General features: G+C 47.1%; 8 protein-coding genes across 9 annotated transcripts; 2 read left to right on the top strand and 6 right to left on the bottom strand.

The window, feature by feature from the left end:
• Positions 1 to 1,517: 1,517 nt before the first annotated feature.
• Positions 1,518 to 4,096, bottom strand: LOC117587031 (microspherule protein 1). The gene is made up of 3 exons (XM_034277456.1): positions 3,750 to 4,096; positions 2,966 to 3,689; positions 1,518 to 2,902 (listed from the first exon to the last, which is right to left on the bottom strand). The coding sequence occupies exons 1-3, from the start codon at positions 4,007 to 4,009 to the stop codon at positions 2,168 to 2,170; spliced, it is 1,719 nt and encodes a 572-aa protein (XP_034133347.1). The 5' UTR covers positions 4,010 to 4,096; the 3' UTR covers positions 1,518 to 2,167.
• Positions 4,097 to 4,427: 331 nt separating this feature from the next.
• LOC117587244 (BCL2/adenovirus E1B 19 kDa protein-interacting protein 2) lies at positions 4,428 to 7,193 on the top strand. The gene is made up of 4 exons (XM_034277816.1): positions 4,428 to 4,627; positions 4,703 to 5,857; positions 5,915 to 6,025; positions 6,088 to 7,193. Exons 1-4 carry the CDS (start codon positions 4,623 to 4,625, stop codon positions 6,206 to 6,208), a joined length of 1,392 nt encoding a protein of 463 aa, XP_034133707.1. The 5' UTR covers positions 4,428 to 4,622; the 3' UTR covers positions 6,209 to 7,193.
• A 28-nt stretch (positions 7,194 to 7,221) lies between these two features.
• Positions 7,222 to 11,054, bottom strand: LOC117587145. Its single transcript, XM_034277652.1, is given in 15 exon segments — positions 7,222 to 7,342; positions 7,402 to 7,633; positions 7,635 to 8,196; positions 8,250 to 8,702; positions 8,761 to 8,846; positions 8,900 to 9,019; positions 9,187 to 9,263; positions 9,343 to 9,432; positions 9,493 to 9,655; positions 9,704 to 9,858; positions 9,918 to 10,192; positions 10,250 to 10,636; positions 10,690 to 10,764; positions 10,817 to 10,884; positions 10,940 to 11,054. Coding segments are annotated over 15 exon segments (2,922 nt in total). The 5' UTR covers positions 11,026 to 11,054; the 3' UTR covers positions 7,222 to 7,249.
• A 178-nt stretch (positions 11,055 to 11,232) lies between these two features.
• Positions 11,233 to 12,821, bottom strand: LOC117587248 (gustatory receptor for sugar taste 64d). The gene is made up of 5 exons (XM_034277820.1): positions 12,678 to 12,821; positions 12,432 to 12,626; positions 11,739 to 12,375; positions 11,429 to 11,681; positions 11,233 to 11,377 (listed from the first exon to the last, which is right to left on the bottom strand). The coding sequence occupies exons 1-5, from the start codon at positions 12,796 to 12,798 to the stop codon at positions 11,258 to 11,260; spliced, it is 1,326 nt and encodes a 441-aa protein (XP_034133711.1). The 5' UTR covers positions 12,799 to 12,821; the 3' UTR covers positions 11,233 to 11,257.
• Positions 12,822 to 12,894: 73 nt separating this feature from the next.
• On the bottom strand, positions 12,895 to 14,486 carry LOC117587249 (gustatory receptor for sugar taste 64c-like). The gene is made up of 5 exons (XM_034277822.1): positions 14,357 to 14,486; positions 14,110 to 14,304; positions 13,414 to 14,050; positions 13,096 to 13,348; positions 12,895 to 13,035 (listed from the first exon to the last, which is right to left on the bottom strand). Exons 1-5 carry the CDS (start codon positions 14,415 to 14,417, stop codon positions 12,919 to 12,921), a joined length of 1,263 nt encoding a protein of 420 aa, XP_034133713.1. The 5' UTR covers positions 14,418 to 14,486; the 3' UTR covers positions 12,895 to 12,918.
• A 91-nt stretch (positions 14,487 to 14,577) lies between these two features.
• Positions 14,578 to 16,234, bottom strand: LOC117587245 (gustatory receptor for sugar taste 64b). Its single transcript, XM_034277817.1, has 5 exons — positions 15,624 to 16,234; positions 15,132 to 15,570; positions 14,914 to 15,079; positions 14,768 to 14,857; positions 14,578 to 14,705 (listed from the first exon to the last, which is right to left on the bottom strand). The coding sequence occupies exons 1-5, from the start codon at positions 16,222 to 16,224 to the stop codon at positions 14,610 to 14,612; spliced, it is 1,392 nt and encodes a 463-aa protein (XP_034133708.1). The 5' UTR covers positions 16,225 to 16,234; the 3' UTR covers positions 14,578 to 14,609.
• LOC117587247 (gustatory receptor for sugar taste 64a) lies at positions 16,192 to 18,108 on the bottom strand. 2 transcript variants are annotated; one of them, XM_034277818.1, is made up of 7 exons: positions 17,790 to 18,108; positions 17,547 to 17,738; positions 17,295 to 17,489; positions 17,063 to 17,238; positions 16,727 to 17,004; positions 16,403 to 16,655; positions 16,192 to 16,325 (listed from the first exon to the last, which is right to left on the bottom strand). In XM_034277818.1, the coding sequence occupies exons 1-7, from the start codon at positions 17,974 to 17,976 to the stop codon at positions 16,236 to 16,238; spliced, it is 1,371 nt and encodes a 456-aa protein (XP_034133709.1). In that variant the 5' UTR covers positions 17,977 to 18,108; the 3' UTR covers positions 16,192 to 16,235. The 2 variants fall into 2 exon arrangements, with proteins under 2 accessions (XP_034133709.1, XP_034133710.1); XM_034277819.1 differs by having other exon boundaries at positions 16,234 to 16,325; positions 16,399 to 16,655.
• On the top strand, positions 18,099 to 19,896 carry LOC117587144 (gustatory receptor for sugar taste 61a). The gene is made up of 8 exons (XM_034277650.1): positions 18,099 to 18,327; positions 18,386 to 18,577; positions 18,631 to 18,825; positions 18,876 to 19,039; positions 19,107 to 19,229; positions 19,288 to 19,442; positions 19,505 to 19,757; positions 19,819 to 19,896. Exons 1-8 carry the CDS (start codon positions 18,138 to 18,140, stop codon positions 19,894 to 19,896), a joined length of 1,350 nt encoding a protein of 449 aa, XP_034133541.1. The 5' UTR covers positions 18,099 to 18,137.
• The last annotated feature ends 658 nt before the right edge of the window (positions 19,897 to 20,554 follow it).

The raw sequence follows: 20,554 nt of genomic DNA, 5'->3' as shown, positions 1-20,554 counted from the left end.
ACAAAACTACGGGGAATTATAAATGCAACGCACACCCAACCCAACGCAGTACGCCGTACGCTGACTTTGACGGCCCACTGTGCGTATGAGCGACGCGGAACAAGACGCTGTTGATCGGAGCTCGGAGTGTATTATTTATGCGTTACATGCAAAACTCGATAAAGCAAAAGCAAAATTTGAATATTTCACATGACGCATGGAACATGCACGTCTACGACAAATGTCGATCCATCCACAGGCGACAATTGGAATGAAATTGATTGAAATGCGATTAACAAAATGAATATCAAAGGCAGCCAAACCATTTTACAGAGTTTTCTGTGTTGTTGAATAATCACACTGGCAGGGACTGTCAGACCCCTTGGATTTTGGCATATCGGAGTCAGTGGGTTGCCTATTTTTATGGCCTTACACATCGATTGTTTTTAGACCATTTTCCTGCAAAGTCACGAAACTTTTTGACAAACTTTTGTTATTTCATTTTATATAATTCAATGAGATAATCGCACTATTATGTCACCCTAAACTGGAGCAATCAATGAGAGGCCTAAAATATCATTCATTTTGGGTGATCTCAGCCCTCGATGCTGTGAAAGTTCTATCTGTAGACGGTGACCCCCACGCAACGCCCCAACCAGCAGTTTCTCGTTCCGATCAGAGCCCATGTAGTGCTCCACTTTGGTTGAGCGGATAAACAGCATGACCTACGCTAATAGAGAAGAGAGAGAGCCCCCTTAGACGGGCGCTGCAGACTAATTTTAGCAGTTGCGACATCGCCAAAATATCGGACCACAAGAACACCTCAGCAGCAACAACAAGAGCAACAATAACAACAACAAAAGTTCGGTGAACTGCACAAAAGGTATAATAAGACAAAGCCAAGCTTCATTAGCTCTCCCATCATCATCTTGGGCATCGGGAAAAGAAAGCAGCAGCAGCAGCAGCAGCAGAACCATCCAAAGGTCCATCGATTGGCTCTGAGATCAGATGGCGAACAAAAAACTGCACACAAATCAACGTTAGAATTTGGAATTCCAGGAGAAACAAAGCGGAGAAAGATGGAGAAGCTGCGAGATGGAGAATGGGCCGAGATGGGATGGAATGATGGGACTCGGACCAAGATAGACCACGAAATTCTTGGTATGGCCAAAAAGTAAATTGACTTTTTATAGACAGTGACAACAATTAATTATATTTTAATATGCTGCGCAGCTTGCATGCCCCGACAGCTTATTAGTTTATAGTATCAACAATACAAATTAGAGAGCGATGCGAGACCCAAAGCGAACCCAAAACAGAATCCGACCTCGAAGAAAGGCCGTCGCTTCTGCTGCTGCTGCTGATGTTGCTCGCCAGAAAGTCATCGAACTTTCTCCATGTGTTCTTTTCTGGCGACTAATTTCTATATTATGTGTCATGGTCCTCGCCTGTCAGTCGATTAATTAATTATTTTAACAGCATCCCATCATTTATAACCTTTGGCCAACGGGGAGTTAATCCACCCTTGGAGTCTGTTACGCGATCTGTTACAATTTGTAAATGGAACTTGGGAGAGTTCGCGGAGTTCGCAAGGTCGAACAAATTTGCCCAAACACAATCGCTGGCCATTAAATGTGCTTCCCCCACCCGTTAGATGGGAACCCGAGACCATACAGAACTGAGAACAATCTCAGACAATCGCGTGAGCAAGAAATTCCCAACAGACGCGGATCTTTGTTTGCTTAATTCGCTTTGTAAGCCGCCTAGACGCACAGCGATGGTGACATGCGAATAGAATGGTTATGGATAGATGGTTTATGGTGTTTTAGTGGCCACTCTCGAGAGTCTGAGCTGTAATTAATAGCAGCTTACGAGTAGACACAAATTAACTCCATGACATAGGCGCCCCAAGAAGTAGAAGCGTAGGAGTCATGAGCTAGATACGAGACTGTTCGCAGACTGTGGGCCGACAATCCGGGAGATTGGAACTCTTTTTCATTCACTCATTTCCCCTCTAAGAACTCTGGCTTCCGTTCGATTGGAGGCGTTGACTGTTGGCACGTGGGCGTTCCATTAGTTTATGAGGTTACACTGATGGTTAATTCATTCTGAACTTGTTTCGTTTCTTGTGTGAACATTAAACATTAAACTTATGGAATAGATTTGTTTTGCGACACTCGGAGCGAGGCTAGTTCAAGGAATTCGCTGTCTTGGAGCTCTCATGGCGTATGGCATTGATGAGCTCGTAGTTGACCTGGAAGGTTAGGCGCAGTCCGCACATCTCCATAATGCAGCTGTCGGCCAGGCGGGTCTTCATGCCCGTCAGCAGGGGCGTACCGTTGATAAAGATTGCCCGCTTGCCCTCGTTGGCAATGAAGAAGTCGCCGTTGCTGCGCAGCTTGATGGTGCCCTGGCGACGTGAGATCTTTGCGGCCACACCCTCCAGAGACAGATCCACATCAATTAAATAGTCCTTGGCATCGCGTCCGAAAGTTATTTCCTTGGAGCGCATCAGGTAGCGCACCTTGCGGCCGCACAAACAGGCCAGCGTCTGGCTGTCGAACTCCAAGGTAGCCGTCGGTCCCAGCACAGAATCCACCAGGACGCCCCAACGCGTCAGCTCGTTCTCCAGCACGCGAATGTCCCGCTTGTTTCGGCGATCCGTGAGTGCCACCTCCAGTTCCAATGCCTCATCCCGTGCCTCGTTGATGTCATTCTCGAAGACCTGTTCCTCTGCATCGGAGAAGCTCAGCAACGTCTGCTCCAAGCCATGCAGCGGCTGCACTACCTGATCCGGCAGCAGGCTGTACTGCTTGAGGAGCTGCCAGTGGTTTTGGAGTGACTTGGCGGTGCGGGCGCAGTAGAAGATACCTGCATTCTTGTCGAGCAGCTTCTGGAAGTGCTCCAGCTTGGGTGTTTCCGTCTGTAGAAAGGCAGGGGAGGATTACGTGTATATTCTAGAGATTAATATCACATCTTTACTTACACTACTGATGGTGCCCAGCATCTCCTCCTCCTGGATACTGTACGGTGCCTTTCGCTGTATGGACTCAACCATTTCGGGGTGCAAGTTGCGCATAGCGGAGACGGCAATCCGTGACACTGCTGGCTCGTATAGCAGAGCATACCAACGCTGCTGCAACTCCTGGGCCGTGAACTTGCACGAGAACTTCACACCACGATGGATCAGGCGCAAGTCGTTCGTCTGCTGAATGCCGATGATCAAAGCCATGTCGTCGCAGGGCTTCCAGCGTCCCAGATCCTTGGTGGCCATCTGTGCCAAGGGACGGCCATTGCGACGCTGCGACCTCTTGTTGGGCGGACGCCCAGCACGAAGGGTCGAACGTTTTTCGGTGGCTGGAGCACGTTCCGCCGCTGGCTTTGGATGCACTTGCGCAACCACAGGCGCTGGTGTGGCTGGCGCTTCAACGGGGGGCGTGACCGCTGGAACCGCTGCCACCGTACCACTTGGTGTGCCTGGCAAAATTCCCTCCACTATTCCGGGTGCCTGAGGACTTTCCGGCAAGGCAATTGGTGCTGTATGCATATTAAGGGACGAGGGTATTCCCATCAGAGCTGGATAGCTTTGGGAACTGGGGCGTGGCCTGTCCCGTCGGCCGGGGTCTGCGCCTCCACGACTTGTGGGCACAGTGATGTTGTACTCGACGATTTCATCATCAAAACGCTTCCGCTTGATGGTGCGAGAGGAGCTATAAAACAGAACAATTACTTGGCAATGTTGGGGACTGCATAATTGTTCTCAGACTCACCTCCTGCGCTTCTGGTCATTCTGCAGTTCCATGGGAAGGTTGTGGATTGGATTTCGCAAAGGAGTCGCAGTCGCTGTCGCTGGCGCTGTCGATGTCACTGTCGCCACAGTCGTCGCTGTTGTTGTTGCTGCTGCTGGGGCCGCTGTCAAAGCGGAAGTAGCGCCCACGGTGGAAACGGTAGGTATCGAAACAACTACGGGCACAGAAGTGCTCTCAGTGCTGACAGGCACGGCATCAACAACAATTGGTGCGCCGTCCATTGCAATTTGTAATTATTTCTGCTATTTAACAAATTTTTTATTTTTTTTCACGACGCCACCAATGCAGTGTGTCCGCAGATTCATCGATAAAATATACCGCCTGACCCTAATACCGAAATATACCTAAAAGCGTGGCTGTTTTGCCATACAAATGTAAGCACTGTTATTTTTTGTGCGTTTTCTGGATACGTGTGATTTTGAGATTCCGTTTAATATTACTGTCTAACCAGAACTCTGAGTACTAAAAATATAATTGAATTTCATAGATTAAACAATTTTATATTTTGGTCGTACGAAATGTACATATGATGTATGTATGTTGGGACTGCGGCCTCATTATTGCGGCTTAAAAATGTGCACAAAAATACCTCAGAAGTATACCAAAATATACCTTTTCATTTTACCAGCACTGTCGGGCACATATCGGAACGTCTGGCAACTCCACGTGTATTGGGCCCACAATAGGAAAATTTGTTTACAACAAAAAAAGGAAATTAAGCAACAACGGCTGAATAATTAAGCAGAACAGCTGATGCACAGCGAGACTCTAGCATTGCCTAGATGAGTGGGCAAGCCAACTTTCACACAAGCTACTCGAATAACACTGGGAACTATGAGGTAAAGCGCGGAGCTCCCCCGCCAACACACAAAACAATGCATCCGTCCCACAATATATGACTAATCGATTTGCAGTTTTCATTACGCGGAATCGGAATCTTCGCAGTCAGAGAGCAAAATGGACATCTCTGAGACACCCACGGACTCAACGGGCATCTCCCCGCTGGCCGATGAGTGTACGCAGGTCGCTGCGCCCCAGGTGAAAACCATTCTGGAGGAGACGACCAAGACGAGCGCTACCTTGGACAACAGAATAATGCGGCCGGAGTTGCTGTCCATCGAGACGATGCCACAACGACAGATCATTGAACGCACGCTGGCCAACAGTCATCCGCTGATGTCGCCCACGAACACAGACTCGGACTCGGAGCCGTTTCAGACCAAGCGGAACAACTTTCCCGACGTGGTGCCCACCACCGAGGCGGCCGTGCAGGCGAAGAACACACTGAACCAACAAGCCCCCCGCAACAAGCCGAAGGATGCCAAAGTCAGCCTTCTGAGGGCCAACAGCCCCGACATCCTTAGCAGCGAGTCGGATGCGGATGTCTCGCAGTATCTCGCTGCTGTGGAGTCCAATTTTCAATCAGTTTCCCTGCTGCCCAACGCAAATGGCAAGAAAACGAAGCGCTGCAGTACCCTGCCAGGTGGCGAGGACATCTCAAGCCTGGACTCCATCTCAAATCATAGCTTCGACGATGATGAGGATATCGAACACAATCTGGCGTCGCTGAGTCCCTCGAGCTCTCTCATCGACGGCCTGGACGGCGAGGACGATGACGATGATTGCGAGGGCCCCGAACTGCTGCCCGACAATGACGATGATCTGGACCTCGAGTTTGGTCTGGCCACAACGCCCACGCCACACACTCCGGCTGCGGCGACTCTACCACAGTATTCGGCTGCCGAGGAGCGGCGCGACTCACGCAACTGGCAGAAGATCACACTGCCAGATGGACGCACGCGGGAGATTGACATGCGGGTTATTGAGCCCTACAAGCGTGTGCTGTCACATGGCGGCTATCTGAAGTCTGGCGGTCAGAATGCCATAGTCATCTTTTGCGCCTGCCACTTGCCGGATCGATCGCGGGCCGACTACAGCTATGTGATGGACAACCTGTTCCTGTATGTGGTGAAGACCCTGGAGCAACTGGTGACGGATGATTATGTCTTGATTTACTTGCATGGCGGCTCCAATAGGCGCAACGTGCCGCCCTTTCCATGGCTGAAGCGGTATGTATGGAACGATATGCTATTTTCTTAACATTGATGGTCTTTTTGCCCCTTTAGATGCTATCAACTGCTGGATAGACGCTTACGCAAGAGTCTGAAGCACATGTATTTAGTGCATCCAACCTTTTGGATCAAGTCTTTGGTGTGGATGGCACGTCCGTTTGTCAGGTGAGCATAAAAGATTCGATATTTCCTTTTTTATAAATGCAATTTTTATATACTCTTGACAGCACAAAGTTCTGGCGCAAACTGATCTATGTTAAATCATTGGAGGAGCTCGGTCTGCATGTGGCTGTGGAGAAGGCAGCCATACCGGAAAAGGTGAAGCAGTACGATGCCAAGCGACATTGAGAAACTGCAAAATACTCTCTAGACTTGTTTCATTCGAACGCAAACAAAAAACTCGCCATTTGTGTTTCAAGCATTCCCATACCCAACTTCACTATCTTCATCCACTACACGATTATGTGAGCTCTCTCTTTCTCATCTCTTTCTATCGCTATGCTTTAATTTAAGATCTCAATCTTTGTGATACTTTATGTTTGCCTTCTCTCAGACGTAGCTCTCCCATACCCAAACTTCCCCCTCCGCGCGAGTGTGAAGCAAGAGGAAGCGTTAAGCAAAACAACGAACAAGTTTTTGTAGTTCTTTATTGGCAGCCGAAGAAAATTGTATTAGTAGGACATGCACGCGTATCCGACGACATGTGCCTAGGATTCCTATACACAAAACATATAGATATCATAGTAGCATAACTATCATGTAGCTTCCGTTCCGCTTCATACAATACAATATATAATATATTGTAATGGCAAAACAGACATCATAAGCAACCAGAAACCACCAAAACTTCCGAACATGTTACCTTTTCTTTGTAGTTGCAAAAACGAAACGAAAACGAGTCGACACACGAAACGAAAACTGAATTTAAACATAAGTAATTGAAAATATTTAGCTGAATTTTGCATTCACTGCATATTGTATATTCCCCGAACTGTTTCGCCACCGCACGATGACCACTGTGACCCCATGCCAGCTAATCGTAGGTTGCCCCATACAGACACAAACATAATCGTAATACTCGTACTCGTACTCCACCATTTGTAGGAAGCCCCCTCCCTTAGGCATTAAGTGATACATATAGTGACCATTCTTGAAGAACGTTTGATATTTGTAAAGAGTCTACACACACCAACGGAACACACGTAGAAAGAATCTCTATCTCTCTCCATAGATGGATGATCAATCTGACGTACAATTTAGGCAATATAACCGATTGATATTACCGGTCGACATTTTGTTGGTTTCCTTTAATTGCTTTAAACAACAATAATAATAATAAAGTGCAAGATGATTTTTTATTTATTATGCAAACTTAAATGTTCTCTCAAATTACGAGTAATAACTCTGTTTGCAGTCCCACAAATTGTTATCCTCATGGAACTGGATGAGCACCAGCTCATAGGTAACTATAGTACCTGCCACCTGCATGGAAAAATATTCAATTAATACAGTAATTTGCAAAAATCTTTTCAGAGGCTTACACTCAATACCAACTTTCGAGTAAGATGAAAAAACTTCATGCCACTGAGAGCCACCTCATCGCTGATTACTTCCTCCGAAAAGCGCTTGACCTCCGGACACCATGAATCCTTTGGCACACAGCGCAAATATCGCAGAGTGACCCGCGACTCGTCGTGCACACTGGCGGAATACAGCGACACAGCCAGCGTGCGACCAATGAGGAATATTAAGGAGAAGTAAAAGTAAACGGCATGGGCCACCGAAGGCATGGTGCTGCAATTGGAAAATGCATAAATGAACAGCTTCAAGTATCAGAAATTGTTGTACAAACTTCAAGCTACGCAGAAGCTGAACGCATATGAAGTAAAGGTTGTTCGAAAAGGACACCATTGTGATGAGTGAAATGGCATCGTCCATTTTGTCACACAATATGCAAATGCTTCGGTATTGAATGCGACGCTCCGACCAGTATGAAGGCGCCATGTGCTAAAAGAAGATACCAATCAGTGACGAGAAAAGAGGAGGTAGAACTGTGTCACTCACCATTCCCTTAAAGTTTCTCAAGTCGTTGTTTAGCTGTCGAAACTTTGCTGCCAATCCAATGCTGACAATCATCACAAACATGTCCATATAGTTCCATATAAATGTGGAATATACGTTCTGGAACTTTCCCCACAAGGCCAAGGTCGTGGAGTAGCTGGTCACGTAAAAGATCTCGTCGTTGGTGAGCAGAAAAAAATTCTTGATGGGATCAGAAGTGCCATTGCAATACCTAGCATAATTAATGGCCGATACAATGCTGAGTAGATGCTCCGCTGTGGTTATGAAACATATTTATAGTCATTTATCACTAAAACTCATTTCTTACCAAAGGAAAGCATCATTCCCACAAGCATAACCATTCGAATAGTGTGCCTCATCTGCCACTTGGCCAGCTGCGATGGATACTGCGGCAAGCCCTGCTCCACTTCATGCCAGTACATCATCAAAGCGGGCCACTTCTGAGCCAACCGCAGTGCCACAATGAGAACCAACAGCACCGAGCCACGAAATATAATGGGCTTGATGCTGTTGAAGCTAATGGGATTGTTTAACACCTTGAACAGCGATAGTCCAAAGTTTGCCACACTGGAGGTGATGAATACCAGACAGAAGCAAGTGCGCACGTTGCGCCAGGAGAAACTTAGGTCTGCCGGATGCTTTCCCGTCACGCCCTTGACCGGCATCATGGCAAAGAACTCGGCCACAAGCAGCACCCTGCCTACGGCCTGGTGAAAGGTGCCATCACTGAGGAAGGTCTCCCTAGAGCCTCCAGGAATTTCTATGAAGAGATTCACATGTATTAGATGAACAAGTGGGGAAGAGTGGTGTAAACCTACTTGTCGGTCGTTTCCTACACTCAAACTCGGACTCCTTTTGATCTTTGTATTCATCGCACTTTTGCTGAAAGACTTTTTGACGTGCGCTGATGGATGGAGTTACAATTTTGATTAATTTAACGATTCTTATTCGATTTACCTTTCGTGCATCACATCCAGCTTTCGCATCAATGGCGACCTCGCGTGCTTCTTTAAGCGCCGGAACTTTTGTTCGAGTTTTGCAGGCAGAAACTTCATCATGTGTTCCGACTTTGTCCAACTTCAAAGGACTACTGCCAGAAAAGCGAATTTCCATTTGCCAATTAGAATGGCCATTAAAAACACCTGTTGTTTTGCACTTCTCTCTCTCTATAATTAAGGCAAAGCGACAACAATAAAACTACACTACAAAAGGCCACACCTCCTCCCCTTGTCAGCTTGCCACATTAGCAGGTAAACGCCGTCGTTTCCTCCTTGTTGAACTGCAGCAGAATCAGCTCGTAGGTCACGATAGTTCCCGCCACCTGCAAAGGGTATATGGTAGATACATATAGTATTCAATTAATCGACATGACTAAGGATAATCCATCTGCATGTACATACCGAAATGACAACGCCACGCGTCAAACTAAAGAACTTCATGCCCGTCAATGCCACCGTGTCCATGTGAACTTCCTCGGAAAAGCGTTTGAGCTGCATATAAAAATGAAATTATTACTTTTTTCGGAATGGACGTTCTGTCTGCTAGGCTACCTCATCGCACCAATACTTTCTGGGCACCATGCGAAATATACGCAGCGGTCGCTTGGACTCATCATTGATGCTGGAGCTGTAGAGTGACAAAATGAGTGTGCGGCCCAGCAGATACGAGAGCGAGAACCAAAAGTACATGGTGTGCGAGGCAGAGGGCTTTGTTCTGTAAAACTTTCATTAAAAGTAGCCACGATATACCGCCATAACTTACTGCATGCTCTTTAGGATCTTTCCACAAATGAAATACAAATTGTTGCTGAAGCAGAGAAGAGTTATGGCCGAGATGCCATCGTCTACGACTTGACAAAGTTTGCAGAGATTCCGGAAATTGATTCTGCAGTGCATCCAGTACTCCACTGTGGTGGCCTGCAAATGGAGGAAACAGCTTCTAGAAGTAAACATTTCCTATGGCTTCCTATGCTTACCGTTCTTGCCGCGCGCTGCATGTAATCGTTGAGCTGGCGGAAACGTGAGGCCAGTGCCACGCTGACGGCCATCACAAATATGTCGTTGAAGTTCCAGGCAAAAGTGCTCAGCACATTGATCACTTTCCCCAACAGACCCAGGAATGTGGTGTACTCAACGAAATGGAACACAGTCGAGAAGTTAAAGTACAAAAAGTTGTCGATGGGATGAGCGGGCCAGCGCGGACAAGCCACTGCAAAGGTTATCGTGGATGTCATGCTCAGCAGATGCTCCACTGCAAAGGGGAAAGCAATTAATACTCATTGAATCAGGCAGTAGAGACAATGCTTACCCAGAGAGCATGTGGTGGCAACCAGCGTAATCATCTTGATGTGATGGGCCAGGGATCGGCGCTCCTTTGCTAGCCGCAGCGGCGGCAGCTTGGCCTCCACTGCCTGCCACTCCTGGGCAATGGCGGGCCATCGCCTTGCGAGCTGGAGAAATGAAATTGAGATGATAAATATGGAGCCATAGAACGTCATCGTCTCCACCGAATCAAAGTCAAAGGAAACATTCGTGAGGAAGGCCACAATATAGCCAGCGGTAATCCCAAACAAAATCATCATGGCCAGGGCATAATATGTGCGGAAACTGGACCAAGCGAAGGTCAGGTCTTCTGCAAACTTTGAGCCTATGCCACGTACAGGCATCAGGGCAAAGATCTGGGCAATAATGAGTACTGAAAAGAAGGGAAACTGTAAGGAAGGAACATTGCTCTCAATTGCTGTTTACCTGGTTTGATGGCCTCTTGGAAGGAGCCGCTGTAATTGTAATCATCTTTTAGAGCACGATGCATGAAAGATTTTACTGCAACAAAGGGAAAACTATTCAGAAATTCGGAAATATATATGCCACTTACTCTTGGCAAACTGAAAGTGTTGCGGTTGCCTGGAGGTCACTTTATACTTGAGGACACCCAGTGTAATACTATCAAAAAATAATTACAGATTAATATTGGCATCACTCAAATTCATAGACATACTCGCTGCCCACTCGCGATCTTCGCCAGAACTTAATGCGAGCAATACATTTGTATCGCTTGGCTGGATCCCCCGTTGTCCTGGCCATGCTTGGAGCGCAACTAACAACTGAATAAAACCACACAAAAGAATGCTTCAAGCCATAAGCAGGGTGCGCTGTGCTGCGCTTGTTCCGACTAAGACTAATTGATGGTGTCTGTGCCAATTGTGCGGCTTATCTTGTACATAATCTTTTGTGCAAATGCCAATCGCTGACAGCCCGACAGTTCCGTGAAGTACTTTGCATTAGCGCGAAGCGAACAGGAACTGCTGGAAGGAAATTACGAGAAGAAAATGCTCATTGAGGAGCCAGCACCGCGACTGCAAATGCTCCGTTGCACCTCTTCGCCCTCCATTTGGTTGATTAGAACCAACTCGTAGACCATCAAAGTGGCAGACATCTGCAAGAAGCCATCGTAGAGCTTCAGAAAGTAAAGAATTCAATAACAAACCGCAAAGATCAGCCTTCGGGTGAGCACAAAGTAGCCCTTTCCAGTGAGTGCAAAGCTCTCATTGCGCATAATCTCACTCAGACGTTCCAGTTCTTTACTCCAGCAGCTTGTGGGTGCCTCATCGAGCGTGTAGGTGATTTGCTTGGCCTCTTGGGGAATGGAGGAGGCAGCAAGCATCATACTTACGGCGCGACTGACAACGTAAATCAGACAGAACCAAAAGTAAACCTCATCCAAGAATGCTCCTTTGGCTCTGCAAAAAGGAGAAGTAAATCAGAGAATATCTTGGGATAGATTTCAGTGCACTCACTGAAAGCTATGATAGATTTGAACACAAATAAAGTACATATTGTGTGCGCAGGAGACAAGCACCAGGCCAGACAGTTCCATGTCGTACAGCTTGAGCAGATCGTTCAGATCCAAGAGATCGTAGCGCACCTCTTGCCAGAACTCGTCGCTCATGCTCCGGCCAATATGCTGGCGGATGCGCCAGTGCATCTGCTGGAAACGCATCTGCATGCCCCGACAAATCAGAATCAAAAATATGTCCCCAAAGTTCCACACAAAAGTCATGGAGAGGGTGCACCACTCCACATACAGCGCGAACAACGTGTTGTAGGGCAAAGTGGAGAACAGTTCCTGGCGTTCGCGCCGGAAGTAGTTCTCCCAGAAGTCAATGTCCAGATGGCAATCGCGTATCTGCTTGAAGTTACTCCATACAGCGCTTCCAACGTAGGTGAGATGCTCGCACAGGGCAGTCACCAGCAGAACAATGGCCCAGCGGCGCAGGCGTTGGCTGAAGCGACGGACATTGGAGCAATCGTAGCAGGACTGCTGGAAGACCCGCTCGCACTCCGTTGTTCGTCGGATGATGTGTGGCCAGCGTGGTGCAAGCAGCAAAAACGCTCCAAAGCAGAAAATACAAATTATACTAAAACTCAGAGATCCTGCAAGGAAATCAAATGAAAATTATAATATGACACAGATGTGAGGCTTTTCTTACCTATAGTATACAGCTTTAGACCATTGTGTATTACAAGCTTTGCTGACAGCACGAAATCCAAGAGAACAAAGCAAAGCACGGCTAAGGGTAGCAGATTCAACGGAGAGAACCATCGAAAGCGAACACTGCCAACCGGCGAAGATGGTTCCACTCCGGAGAGTGGCAGCACGCCAAAGAATTGCCCCACAAGCAGAACTGTAATAGATCTATCCTTTAGGGTTATTCCTTTCACCGATTTGCACTCACCATAACCAATGGCATGGTGCAGGGTATTCCCATTTGAACTCTGTGCGGGAGTCCACTCCATTTGAAGGCTGGAGCCAGACAAATGGCTGCCCCAAATGGGTGCACACAGCCAGAGCAACATTCTCAGGAACTCAATATATTGTATTGATTGATGTTAGATAGGATCTAATGTGTGCCATTACAAAAATATTTGCAGATAAGTGCGAGAAATCCAAAGCAAACAAAACAGACAGGCAGCCGATTAGGCAAATACGCTCTTGGAGGAGCCCACACCGCCGTCACAGAAACTCTTCTGGGTCACAGTTCCAGCCATTTGATTTATCAGCACCAGCTCGTAAACCATTAAGGTGCCAACCATCTGAAAGATAAGACTAATTAGAGGAAAATCACATTCCATTTGAGAATTCCCCCCACTCACTGCAAATATTAGCCGTCGTGTAAGAAAAAAGTAGCCCTTGCCGCTGAGAGAGAACTTCTCCGAGATCAAAATCTCATTTAGGCGCCTCAGTTCCACGCTCCAAAATTCCGTGGGTATTTCGTAGACCGTGTCCGATATGGCCTTGGCCTCCTGCGGTATGGAAGAGGCAGCAAACATCATGTTTAAGACCCGCAAAATGACATACAGCAGGCTGAACCAGAAGTACAGCTCATCCACATAGTTTCCCTTCGATCTAGGCGGAAAGAGAATGAATGACTTACGGATTTCTGGCAGGAAGTATGTATGTCAAAAACTCACTGAAAACTGTGATATACCTGCACACACACAAAGTACATGTTGTGGGCACAGGAGAGGACTATAAGTCCCGATAATTCCTTGTCGTTGAGGCTGAGCAGATCATTCAGATCCAACAAATCGCCACGCACACTCTGCCAGAATTCGTTTGGCATACGCTGAAAGGCATTCTGGCGGATGCGCCAGTGCATCTGCTGGAAGCGCATCTGCAATGCCCGAAAGTTCAGAATGAGAAAGATATCCACAAAGTTCCACACAAAGGTCATCGAGAGGGTGGTCCACTCTATGAAGGGTATCCACCAAGAGGAAAACTGAAGCACTAGAAAGAGCTGCTGGCACTCGCGCTGAAAGTAGTTCAACCAAAAATTCACATTCAGCTTGCACTCGACAATCTGCAGATGATTGTTGTACAGGGCGCTGCCCACGTAGGTTGAGTGCTCGCAGAAGGCGGACACGAGCAGAATCACTCCCCAGAGTCGCAGGCGACGACTAAACTCACGGCCAAAGCAGCATTCGTAGTCGGGCTGCATGAAGATCTGCTCGCATTCCGCTGTTCGTTGGATGAGATGCGGCCAGCGGCGGGACACCTGCAGAAAGACTCCAATACAGAAGATGCAAATCACGCTGAAGCTGAGGGAACCTGACGAAGGGGAAGCACAATTAATGTTAGACGATGCTCAAAGATCATTTTGTACCCACCTATGGTATAGATCTTTAGGCCATAATCGAGCACCACTTTGGAGGACAGCCCGCAGTCCATAATGGAGAAGGCGAATATCACAATGGCTGCAATAAAAGACAGGGAGAACCAGCGAAAGCGCACCATCTTCGCGGGTGAGCTTGGCCAGATCCCAGACACTGGCATTACACCAAAGAACTGTGCCACCACCAGGACTACAAAATTGGAAGATTAAACCATCTACAAGGGAAATCTGAGTGCACTCACATGGTCCAATGGCATGCTGAAGCGTGTTTTTATCCCTACTCCTGGTCGCGACCTGCTTCATGGCTTCGCTGTTGAGTGGAAAATGATTTAGAGCGTGTCCCAGGACCACAAACAAGTGGGCGGTAGCATTTCGTTTAACATTTAGCCTTGTATTTCGCAGATTAGAATCTCAATAGCTGTGCTGCAGGTGCATTGCATGGGGCTGTGTGACACTTATGGCTAATCGTGCTCTTGAATTTAACGAATTTATAGCTTAGAATTCTCTACAGTATTGAGTCTTTTGCCTGATGCCGCCCTGGTTGATCACATCCGATATCATTAGCTCATACGTTATAATGGTGGTGCCCATCTGTAAGCAAAGAAAGACTTTGGTTGAGTCATTGCAATGGACAGATGTCTGGTACGACTCACAGCCAGTACAAGTGAGCGTGTGAGGTAGAAGAAGCCACTGCCAGACAAGGCTGTCATGTCGTGACCCAATTGCTCGCTGAAACGCTGAACCTGCAACAGAAAATCTTGGATGAAAGAAGTCTCTCTCAACTTAAATCTATTCCCACCTCAATAGACCATGCCCTGCTAGGGACATCCCGCAGTGCCGTAACAATCTTCCTCTCAATATCATTAATTGAAGAGGCAACAAATATGGTCAGCAGAGTGCGCACAACGGCAAAGACCAGGGAATACCAAAAGGCCAGCATCACCATAAAGTCCACGCCAATGTTTCTGTTGAAGAAAACCATCAGAAGACGCCTCGTAGAACCGCACCTAAACTCACTTGAAACTGTTAAACAGTTGAAAGCATATGAAGGACATGTTATTTCCAAATGCCAGCAGAACAAGCGGTGCAATGGCGGCATCCAAGAGACGCACCAGACGCTTGAGTGCCAGATAATGCTCACGCACTTCAGTCCAGAAGACAGCTGGCATGACCTTCCTGTGAACAGCAGCGATGCGTCGATAGAGTTGATGGAAACGTGCGGCCAGGCCAATGCCAATGCACATGATAAAGCAGTCGGTGAAGGAGCGGGGATAGGCAATCGTCTCGTTGATCCACTCCAAAAATGGAAGCATCCACATGTGATAGGGCAAAATTATGTACAAATGTGGGCGCTCCCACCTGTAGATGCTCTCCAAGTAGGTGACATTGATCTTGCACTGAGTGCGCTCCATGTTGCTGAGATGAAAGGAGTTTGTGAGCAGCAAACAATGCTCCGCTGGAGGGTAAGAGAATAAGCATTAGCTGGAGAAGGATAGTGCCAATACTCACCCAAAGCTGATAGCATGACCACTGAAAACACAATGTAGATGCGTCTCTTCATCCTGTACTCCCCATAGAAGCGATAGGGTACGCGCAGAAAGAGCTGCTCCACACTATGCCACGTTCGCATGATGCTGGGCCACTGGACAGCCAGTCGCCAGAAGAAAAAGTGCTCCAACAGGCAGACAACATACAGCGACAGCGTGCTAGAGTTGTGAAAATTAATGGCCACCTGGCCTACGTAATTTAAAACGGCTCCAAATTCACAGATATTCATTGCTATGATGAGTGCAGAGTAGAAGATGCGTGGGGACAGCCAACGATAGCGTATATCCTCCACATCCAGGGCGCGTAGATTGCTGACAGGCAGCAGACCATAGATTTGTGAAATAAAAAGAACTTTCGAGACAGCCCGATGGAATGTTTCGCCCTGCGGCATGGCCAAACTATCACTGGACGGACACTCGAGTGGCAATCTGGCGGCGGCGTGGGCGTGATTGTTGTTTACGATTTGCAATTTACCAACTAAGTATTTAAAACTAATTGCAGCACCGCCTGTTCCTGGCAGCTGACATGACAAATGTCGAGAAATGTTGTGGGGGGAGTGCATGTTGTTTGCCATCAGGCGCACAAGGGCAGCAGACCCTTGCGACGATTGGGTTCATCGAATTGCAGTAGAACCAGCTCGTAGGTGACAATGGTTCCTGCCATCTAAAATGACAGATAAAAAGGGGAAAGAGTGTCAACATAAAGTAGAAATTCGCTATGGGGGGTTCAGGGTTACCCACTCCAAAGAGAAGCCTGCGCGTGAGGAAGTAAAACTTCTTGCCCGACAGAGCTACCACTTGGGTGGTCATCTGGAATATGAGACGCTCCACTTCCACACACCAACTCTTGCTGGACACTCGTCGCAGTATGCCCAGACCACGCTTCGACTCCTCATTGATGTCTGCTGCCGTGAGGAACACAAAGGCCGTGCGTCCAATCAGATAGAGCAAAGAGTACCAAAAGTAAATGTAGTTGATGGGCCAGCGGAGTTTGCTGAGTTGTAGAGGGATAAACGACGCATTTATGCAGAGTACTGAAGAGCAAAGATCAGGGAAAGCACTCACTTGAATACGTTAAGAAGCTGATAGCAAACAAAATACAAATTATTCACACAAGAGAGCAGTATCAGGCTGGACATGGAGCTGTCCACATACTCCAGCAGTTCGCACATATTTACATAATGCTCACGTATCTCGATGAACGTGGATTCGGTCACTTCTTCGTGCTCCAGCTTGCGTATGCGTGCCGTGATCTGCTCGAAGCGATAGGAAAGTCCTTTGCTGACCATCATTATAAACAGATCCATGTAGTTCCACACAAAAGTGCACGCGCCATTGATGAGCTAAGGAATGGTAATTAGTTTAAGGATATATTTAAAGACTACTCTCGAGATTTCATACCAGTAGTAAAGCAGCCATGACGGGGTTGTAGGGCAGCCATTGAAACGCATAATCATAGTTCGTTCTCGCATAGTCTTCGAAGCTTGTCACAGCGGTAACGTTGGCCGCTGCAGAGCACAATTGTATTCGTCGCTTGTAGGTAAGAATTGCTGAAATCTGAAACATGGCATGTTCACCTGGGAAGGAAAATAGATTAGTGGAATACTCAAGCCCATCTCCCAGAAGCGCCTACCGATCGACAGACCAATAATCATCAAGCCAGCCAGCTGCACGCGCTTGTATAGATTCCTTTTGGGCATCTCGTAGGGCGCTCTGTTGAAGACCAGCTCCGTGCGTGTCCAATAGCGAATGAGATGGGGCCAACGTCGTGCCAAACGAATAAAGACAAAGTAAGCAAGCAGCACACAGCCAAAGAACACAAGACCCACTCAAAAATTAAATAATAATTACATATATATCTTATTTGAAATTGATGTATTCTTACCAAAATTCTTGGCATTAATGCCAATCTCCAGCAAGTGCTTGAGCATGGCAGCAAGTAATGTTAAAGTAGCGGCAATAAACGTGACGGTAACGATCATGGGCAGCGATTTATAGGCAAAGCGAACTCTTCGTGGATTGGGCTGCCGTATGCCAATCAAAGGCATAACAGCAAAGAATTGAGCCAGCAGCATGACTAGGTGGAGAAATGAGAAACAAATCAGAGGGAAAACTGGACCCTACTCACATGGATAAACAGCTCGATGAAAGAGATCCAGTTGAGCGTACTCTGGCAGCTTTTCGCTGGCAATCACATTGAATTCAAAGGTCGTATCATCCGCCAGCTTCGGCACAGTGTTCGTCGGGTGTGCCAGAGTCCTCAGCAGTGACTCATGCCTCCTTTTGGCTGCCGCCGTTAAGGCAGGTCCTTCCATGTCGGCGACAGTTTTCGCACTAAACTTCAGGCTTACACGAAGTGCAAAATACAAAATATACTCGTAGATTGTTCGCCTCTGAACTGCCGATTTGTTGGTACCTAATTACAGGCTTGGGGTAGCATGTCCGCATCTGGGAGCTGTATCCGTAAACAATAATTATGAGACACAGCTCTTGGATTAGCTGCTGTTCACACTTGAGCAAGATGTCAGCGGCAGCGGTTGGCATCCTGAAGCGCTTAAAGGTGCGACGGCAAAAGCAACGCACTGTCCTGGCCATGACATGGCGTTGTGCCAAAGGCGGCAAAGAATTCAAGGAGCTGGATACCTTCTATCGTGCAATCAGGCCATGTAAGTAATGCACTCCTTCTGAACTGTCAGTGATCTTTATATCTTTATCTGTGTACAGATCTCTGTGTTGCACAAGTGTTTGGCATCATGCCCCTTTCGAATGTTCTCAGCCGGGATCCACAAGATGTAAAGTTCCGCATTCGAAGCATTGGAATGTGCTTCACCGGATTGTTCTTGCTGCTGGGAGGCATCAAAACACTAATGGAGGCAAACATTCTATTTAAAACGGGTCTAAATGCCAAGAATATGAGTGAGCAGTGGAAATCCTCACCATAAATTCTCTTATTGTGTGTTCCTTTGCAGTGAATTTGGTTTTCCTCATTGTGGGCATCGTAAACTGGTTGAACTTTATTAGCTTCGCTCGCTCCTGGTCCAAGCTCATTCTGCCCTGGAGTTCATTGGACATTATGATGCAGTTTCCTCCCTATGCTCCGTGCAAGCACAGTCTTCGATCTAAGCTACGCCTCATTGGCTGTGTAGTGGGTGCTATGGCAGTGGGTGAGTTCTGCTCCAGTTGATTCCTCATTTATTATGCCTTTCCTTTCCAGCGGATCACGTGCTATACTATGCCTCTGGTTACTACAGCTACATGCATATTTTTCACTGTCAAACGAATCAATCGCGTGTGTCGATTGGCTCCTATGTGGAGAAGGAATTCTCGGACATATTTGAGCTGCTGCCCCACAATATGTTCTCTTTGTTCTATGGCTTTGTAGGGGATTTTCGTTTGCTGATGTTAATTGTTCCCTCTATTAATTGTTGTCTTTCTTCAATGACAGTGGCTAAATGTAGCCTTTACTTTTCTGTGGAACTTTATGGACATCTTTATAGTGCTCACGAGCATTGGTCTGGCGCAGCGATTTCAGCAGTTTGCAGATCGTATTTTGGCATTGACAGATAGAGTGGGATAATCGAGCATACATTTTCCTGCATCTATTTTTATGTAGCATTTGATTTCAGCAAGTGCCGGATGCCCTGTGGTACGATATACGCCGAGATCACATACGTCTTTGTGAGCTGGCCACTCTCGTGGATGCCAGCATGTCCAGCATTGTGTTTGTGTCCTGTGCAAACAATGTCTACGTCATTTGCAATCAAGCACTGGCCATCTTCACGTGAGTTTTACCATTAACACTTAGAGTTTGTGCCACTCTTGATCTCCTTTCCGATGCTGCAGTAAACTCCGCCACCCAATTAATTATGTGTACTTCTGGTACTCGCTGCTCTTCCTGCTGGCACGCACTAGCCTTGTCTTTATGTCCGCCTCCAAGATACACGATGCCTCGCTGCTGCCACTTCGCACGCTTTATCTAGTGCCCAGCACTCATTGGACACAGGAGGTGCAGCGGTTTGTCAGTCAATTAACCGCAGAGTTCGTTGGACTCTCGGGCTATCGCTTGTTTTACCTCACACGCAAGAGCCTCTTTGGGGTAAGTTTTGGGCATGATTGCTTGACAATTACATTTAATTGTTGCCATAACTTCTCTGCAGATGATGGCCACACTCGTAACCTACGAGCTAATGCTACTCCAAATTGATGCCAAGAACCAACCAGATTTGTGTGCCTGAAAAATGGAAATTCAATTAGTTTGTGAACATTTATGGTGCAACAGCAAGGGCGTAAGGGTTTCATTCAGTTTAAATAAAGAGCCAAAATTGGTAATTGGCCATTTGAAATATCATTTCAATTATTCGGGCGCTGCGGCTTACAACTGCAGTCGTTCACAGCGAGAATACAAGGAGATTCCACAAATGGGAGGGTAACCAAAGTCGTTTGCCATTAGTTTCAATTATTCTTACAAATGTACCTAAATGTCTGACAAAAATTGGGAGGCCTGGCAGCCAAGGCCTTCAACGAGCTGTCCAAAAGAGGAGGAAGAAGGAGAAGGAGCTGTAGCTGCCAACAGAAACAGCCAAACTTTGAAATAGCTTTTCAATTTCAGAGGCTTTTCCCCCTTTGTTGTACTTTGACACTTTGCCAATTAACACTTTCCTGGTTACCGATTGCCATTTTGTTTATGGAGGAGCAGCAATCCACTCCTTCCACGAATCAATTGTGGAAGGAGTTCGTGGAGGATCCACAGCGAGCGAGCGCATTCGCCTCTTTTGGGCAATTATCCTGTCAGGAAACGTGTACACAGCGCAACGCAACGCAACGCCACCGAACGCAGGTAGCAAAACAAAATGCCAGCAAAAACAAACGGTGGGTCATTTCACAGGCAGCAGC

The sequence above is a fragment of the Drosophila guanche genome, unplaced genomic scaffold (assembly GCF_900245975.1).
Source record: "Drosophila guanche unplaced genomic scaffold, DGUA_6, whole genome shotgun sequence".
Taxonomy (NCBI): Eukaryota; Metazoa; Arthropoda; class Insecta; order Diptera; family Drosophilidae; genus Drosophila; species Drosophila guanche.
This window is presented reverse-complemented; position numbering and strand designations above follow the sequence as displayed.

Bases quoted from the DNA above. Each gene is read 5' to 3' on its own strand.
- LOC117587031 (XM_034277456.1), bottom strand. From the start codon at position 4,009: ATGGACGGCGCACCAATTGTTGTTGATGCCGTGCCTGTCAGCACTGAG. The intron at 3,690-3,749 runs GTGAGTCTGAGA...TCTGTTTTATAG, and splicing joins AATGACCAGAAGCGCAGGAG to CTCCTCTCGCACCATCAAGC. The intron at 2,903-2,965 runs GTAAGTAAAGAT...GCCTTTCTACAG, and splicing joins TGCTGGGCACCATCAGTAGT to ACGGAAACACCCAAGCTGGA.
- LOC117587244 (XM_034277816.1), top strand. The intron at 5,858-5,914 runs GTATGTATGGAA...TTGCCCCTTTAG, and splicing joins CCCTTTCCATGGCTGAAGCG to ATGCTATCAACTGCTGGATA. The intron at 6,026-6,087 runs GTGAGCATAAAA...TACTCTTGACAG, and splicing joins ATGGCACGTCCGTTTGTCAG to CACAAAGTTCTGGCGCAAAC.
- LOC117587248 (XM_034277820.1), bottom strand. From the start codon at position 12,798: ATGTTGCTCTGGCTGTGTGCACCCATTTGGGGCAGCCATTTGTCTGGC. The intron at 11,682-11,738 runs GTGAGTGCACTG...TCCTTTTTGCAG, and splicing joins CAAATCTATCATAGCTTTCA to AGCCAAAGGAGCATTCTTGG. The intron at 11,378-11,428 runs GTTTGTTATTGA...GGCTTCTTGCAG, and splicing joins CCCGAAGGCTGATCTTTGCG to ATGTCTGCCACTTTGATGGT.
- LOC117587249 (XM_034277822.1), bottom strand. From the start codon at position 14,417: ATGAAGCAGGTCGCGACCAGGAGTAGGGATAAAAACACGCTTCAGCAT. The intron at 14,051-14,109 runs GTGGGTACAAAA...CCCCTTCGTCAG, and splicing joins CCTAAAGATCTATACCATAG to GTTCCCTCAGCTTCAGCGTG. The intron at 13,036-13,095 runs GTGAGTGGGGGG...CTTATCTTTCAG, and splicing joins CACGACGGCTAATATTTGCA to ATGGTTGGCACCTTAATGGT.
- LOC117587245 (XM_034277817.1), bottom strand. From the start codon at position 16,224: ATGCACTCCCCCCACAACATTTCTCGACATTTGTCATGTCAGCTGCCA. The intron at 14,858-14,913 runs GTGGGAATAGAT...TTTCTGTTGCAG, and splicing joins GCAGGGCATGGTCTATTGAG to GTTCAGCGTTTCAGCGAGCA. The intron at 14,706-14,767 runs GTGAGTCGTACC...CTTTGCTTACAG, and splicing joins CACGCTCACTTGTACTGGCT to ATGGGCACCACCATTATAAC.
- LOC117587247 (XM_034277818.1), bottom strand. From the start codon at position 17,976: ATGGAAGGACCTGCCTTAACGGCGGCAGCCAAAAGGAGGCATGAGTCA. The intron at 17,490-17,546 runs GTAAGAATACAT...TTAATTTTTGAG, and splicing joins CATTAATGCCAAGAATTTTG to TGGGTCTTGTGTTCTTTGGC. The intron at 17,005-17,062 runs GTATGAAATCTC...ACCATTCCTTAG, and splicing joins TCATGGCTGCTTTACTACTG to CTCATCAATGGCGCGTGCAC.
- LOC117587144 (XM_034277650.1), top strand. From the start codon at position 18,138: ATGAGACACAGCTCTTGGATTAGCTGCTGTTCACACTTGAGCAAGATG. The intron at 18,578-18,630 runs GTGAGCAGTGGA...GTTCCTTTGCAG, and splicing joins TCTAAATGCCAAGAATATGA to TGAATTTGGTTTTCCTCATT. The intron at 19,758-19,818 runs GTAAGTTTTGGG...ACTTCTCTGCAG, and splicing joins CACGCAAGAGCCTCTTTGGG to ATGATGGCCACACTCGTAAC.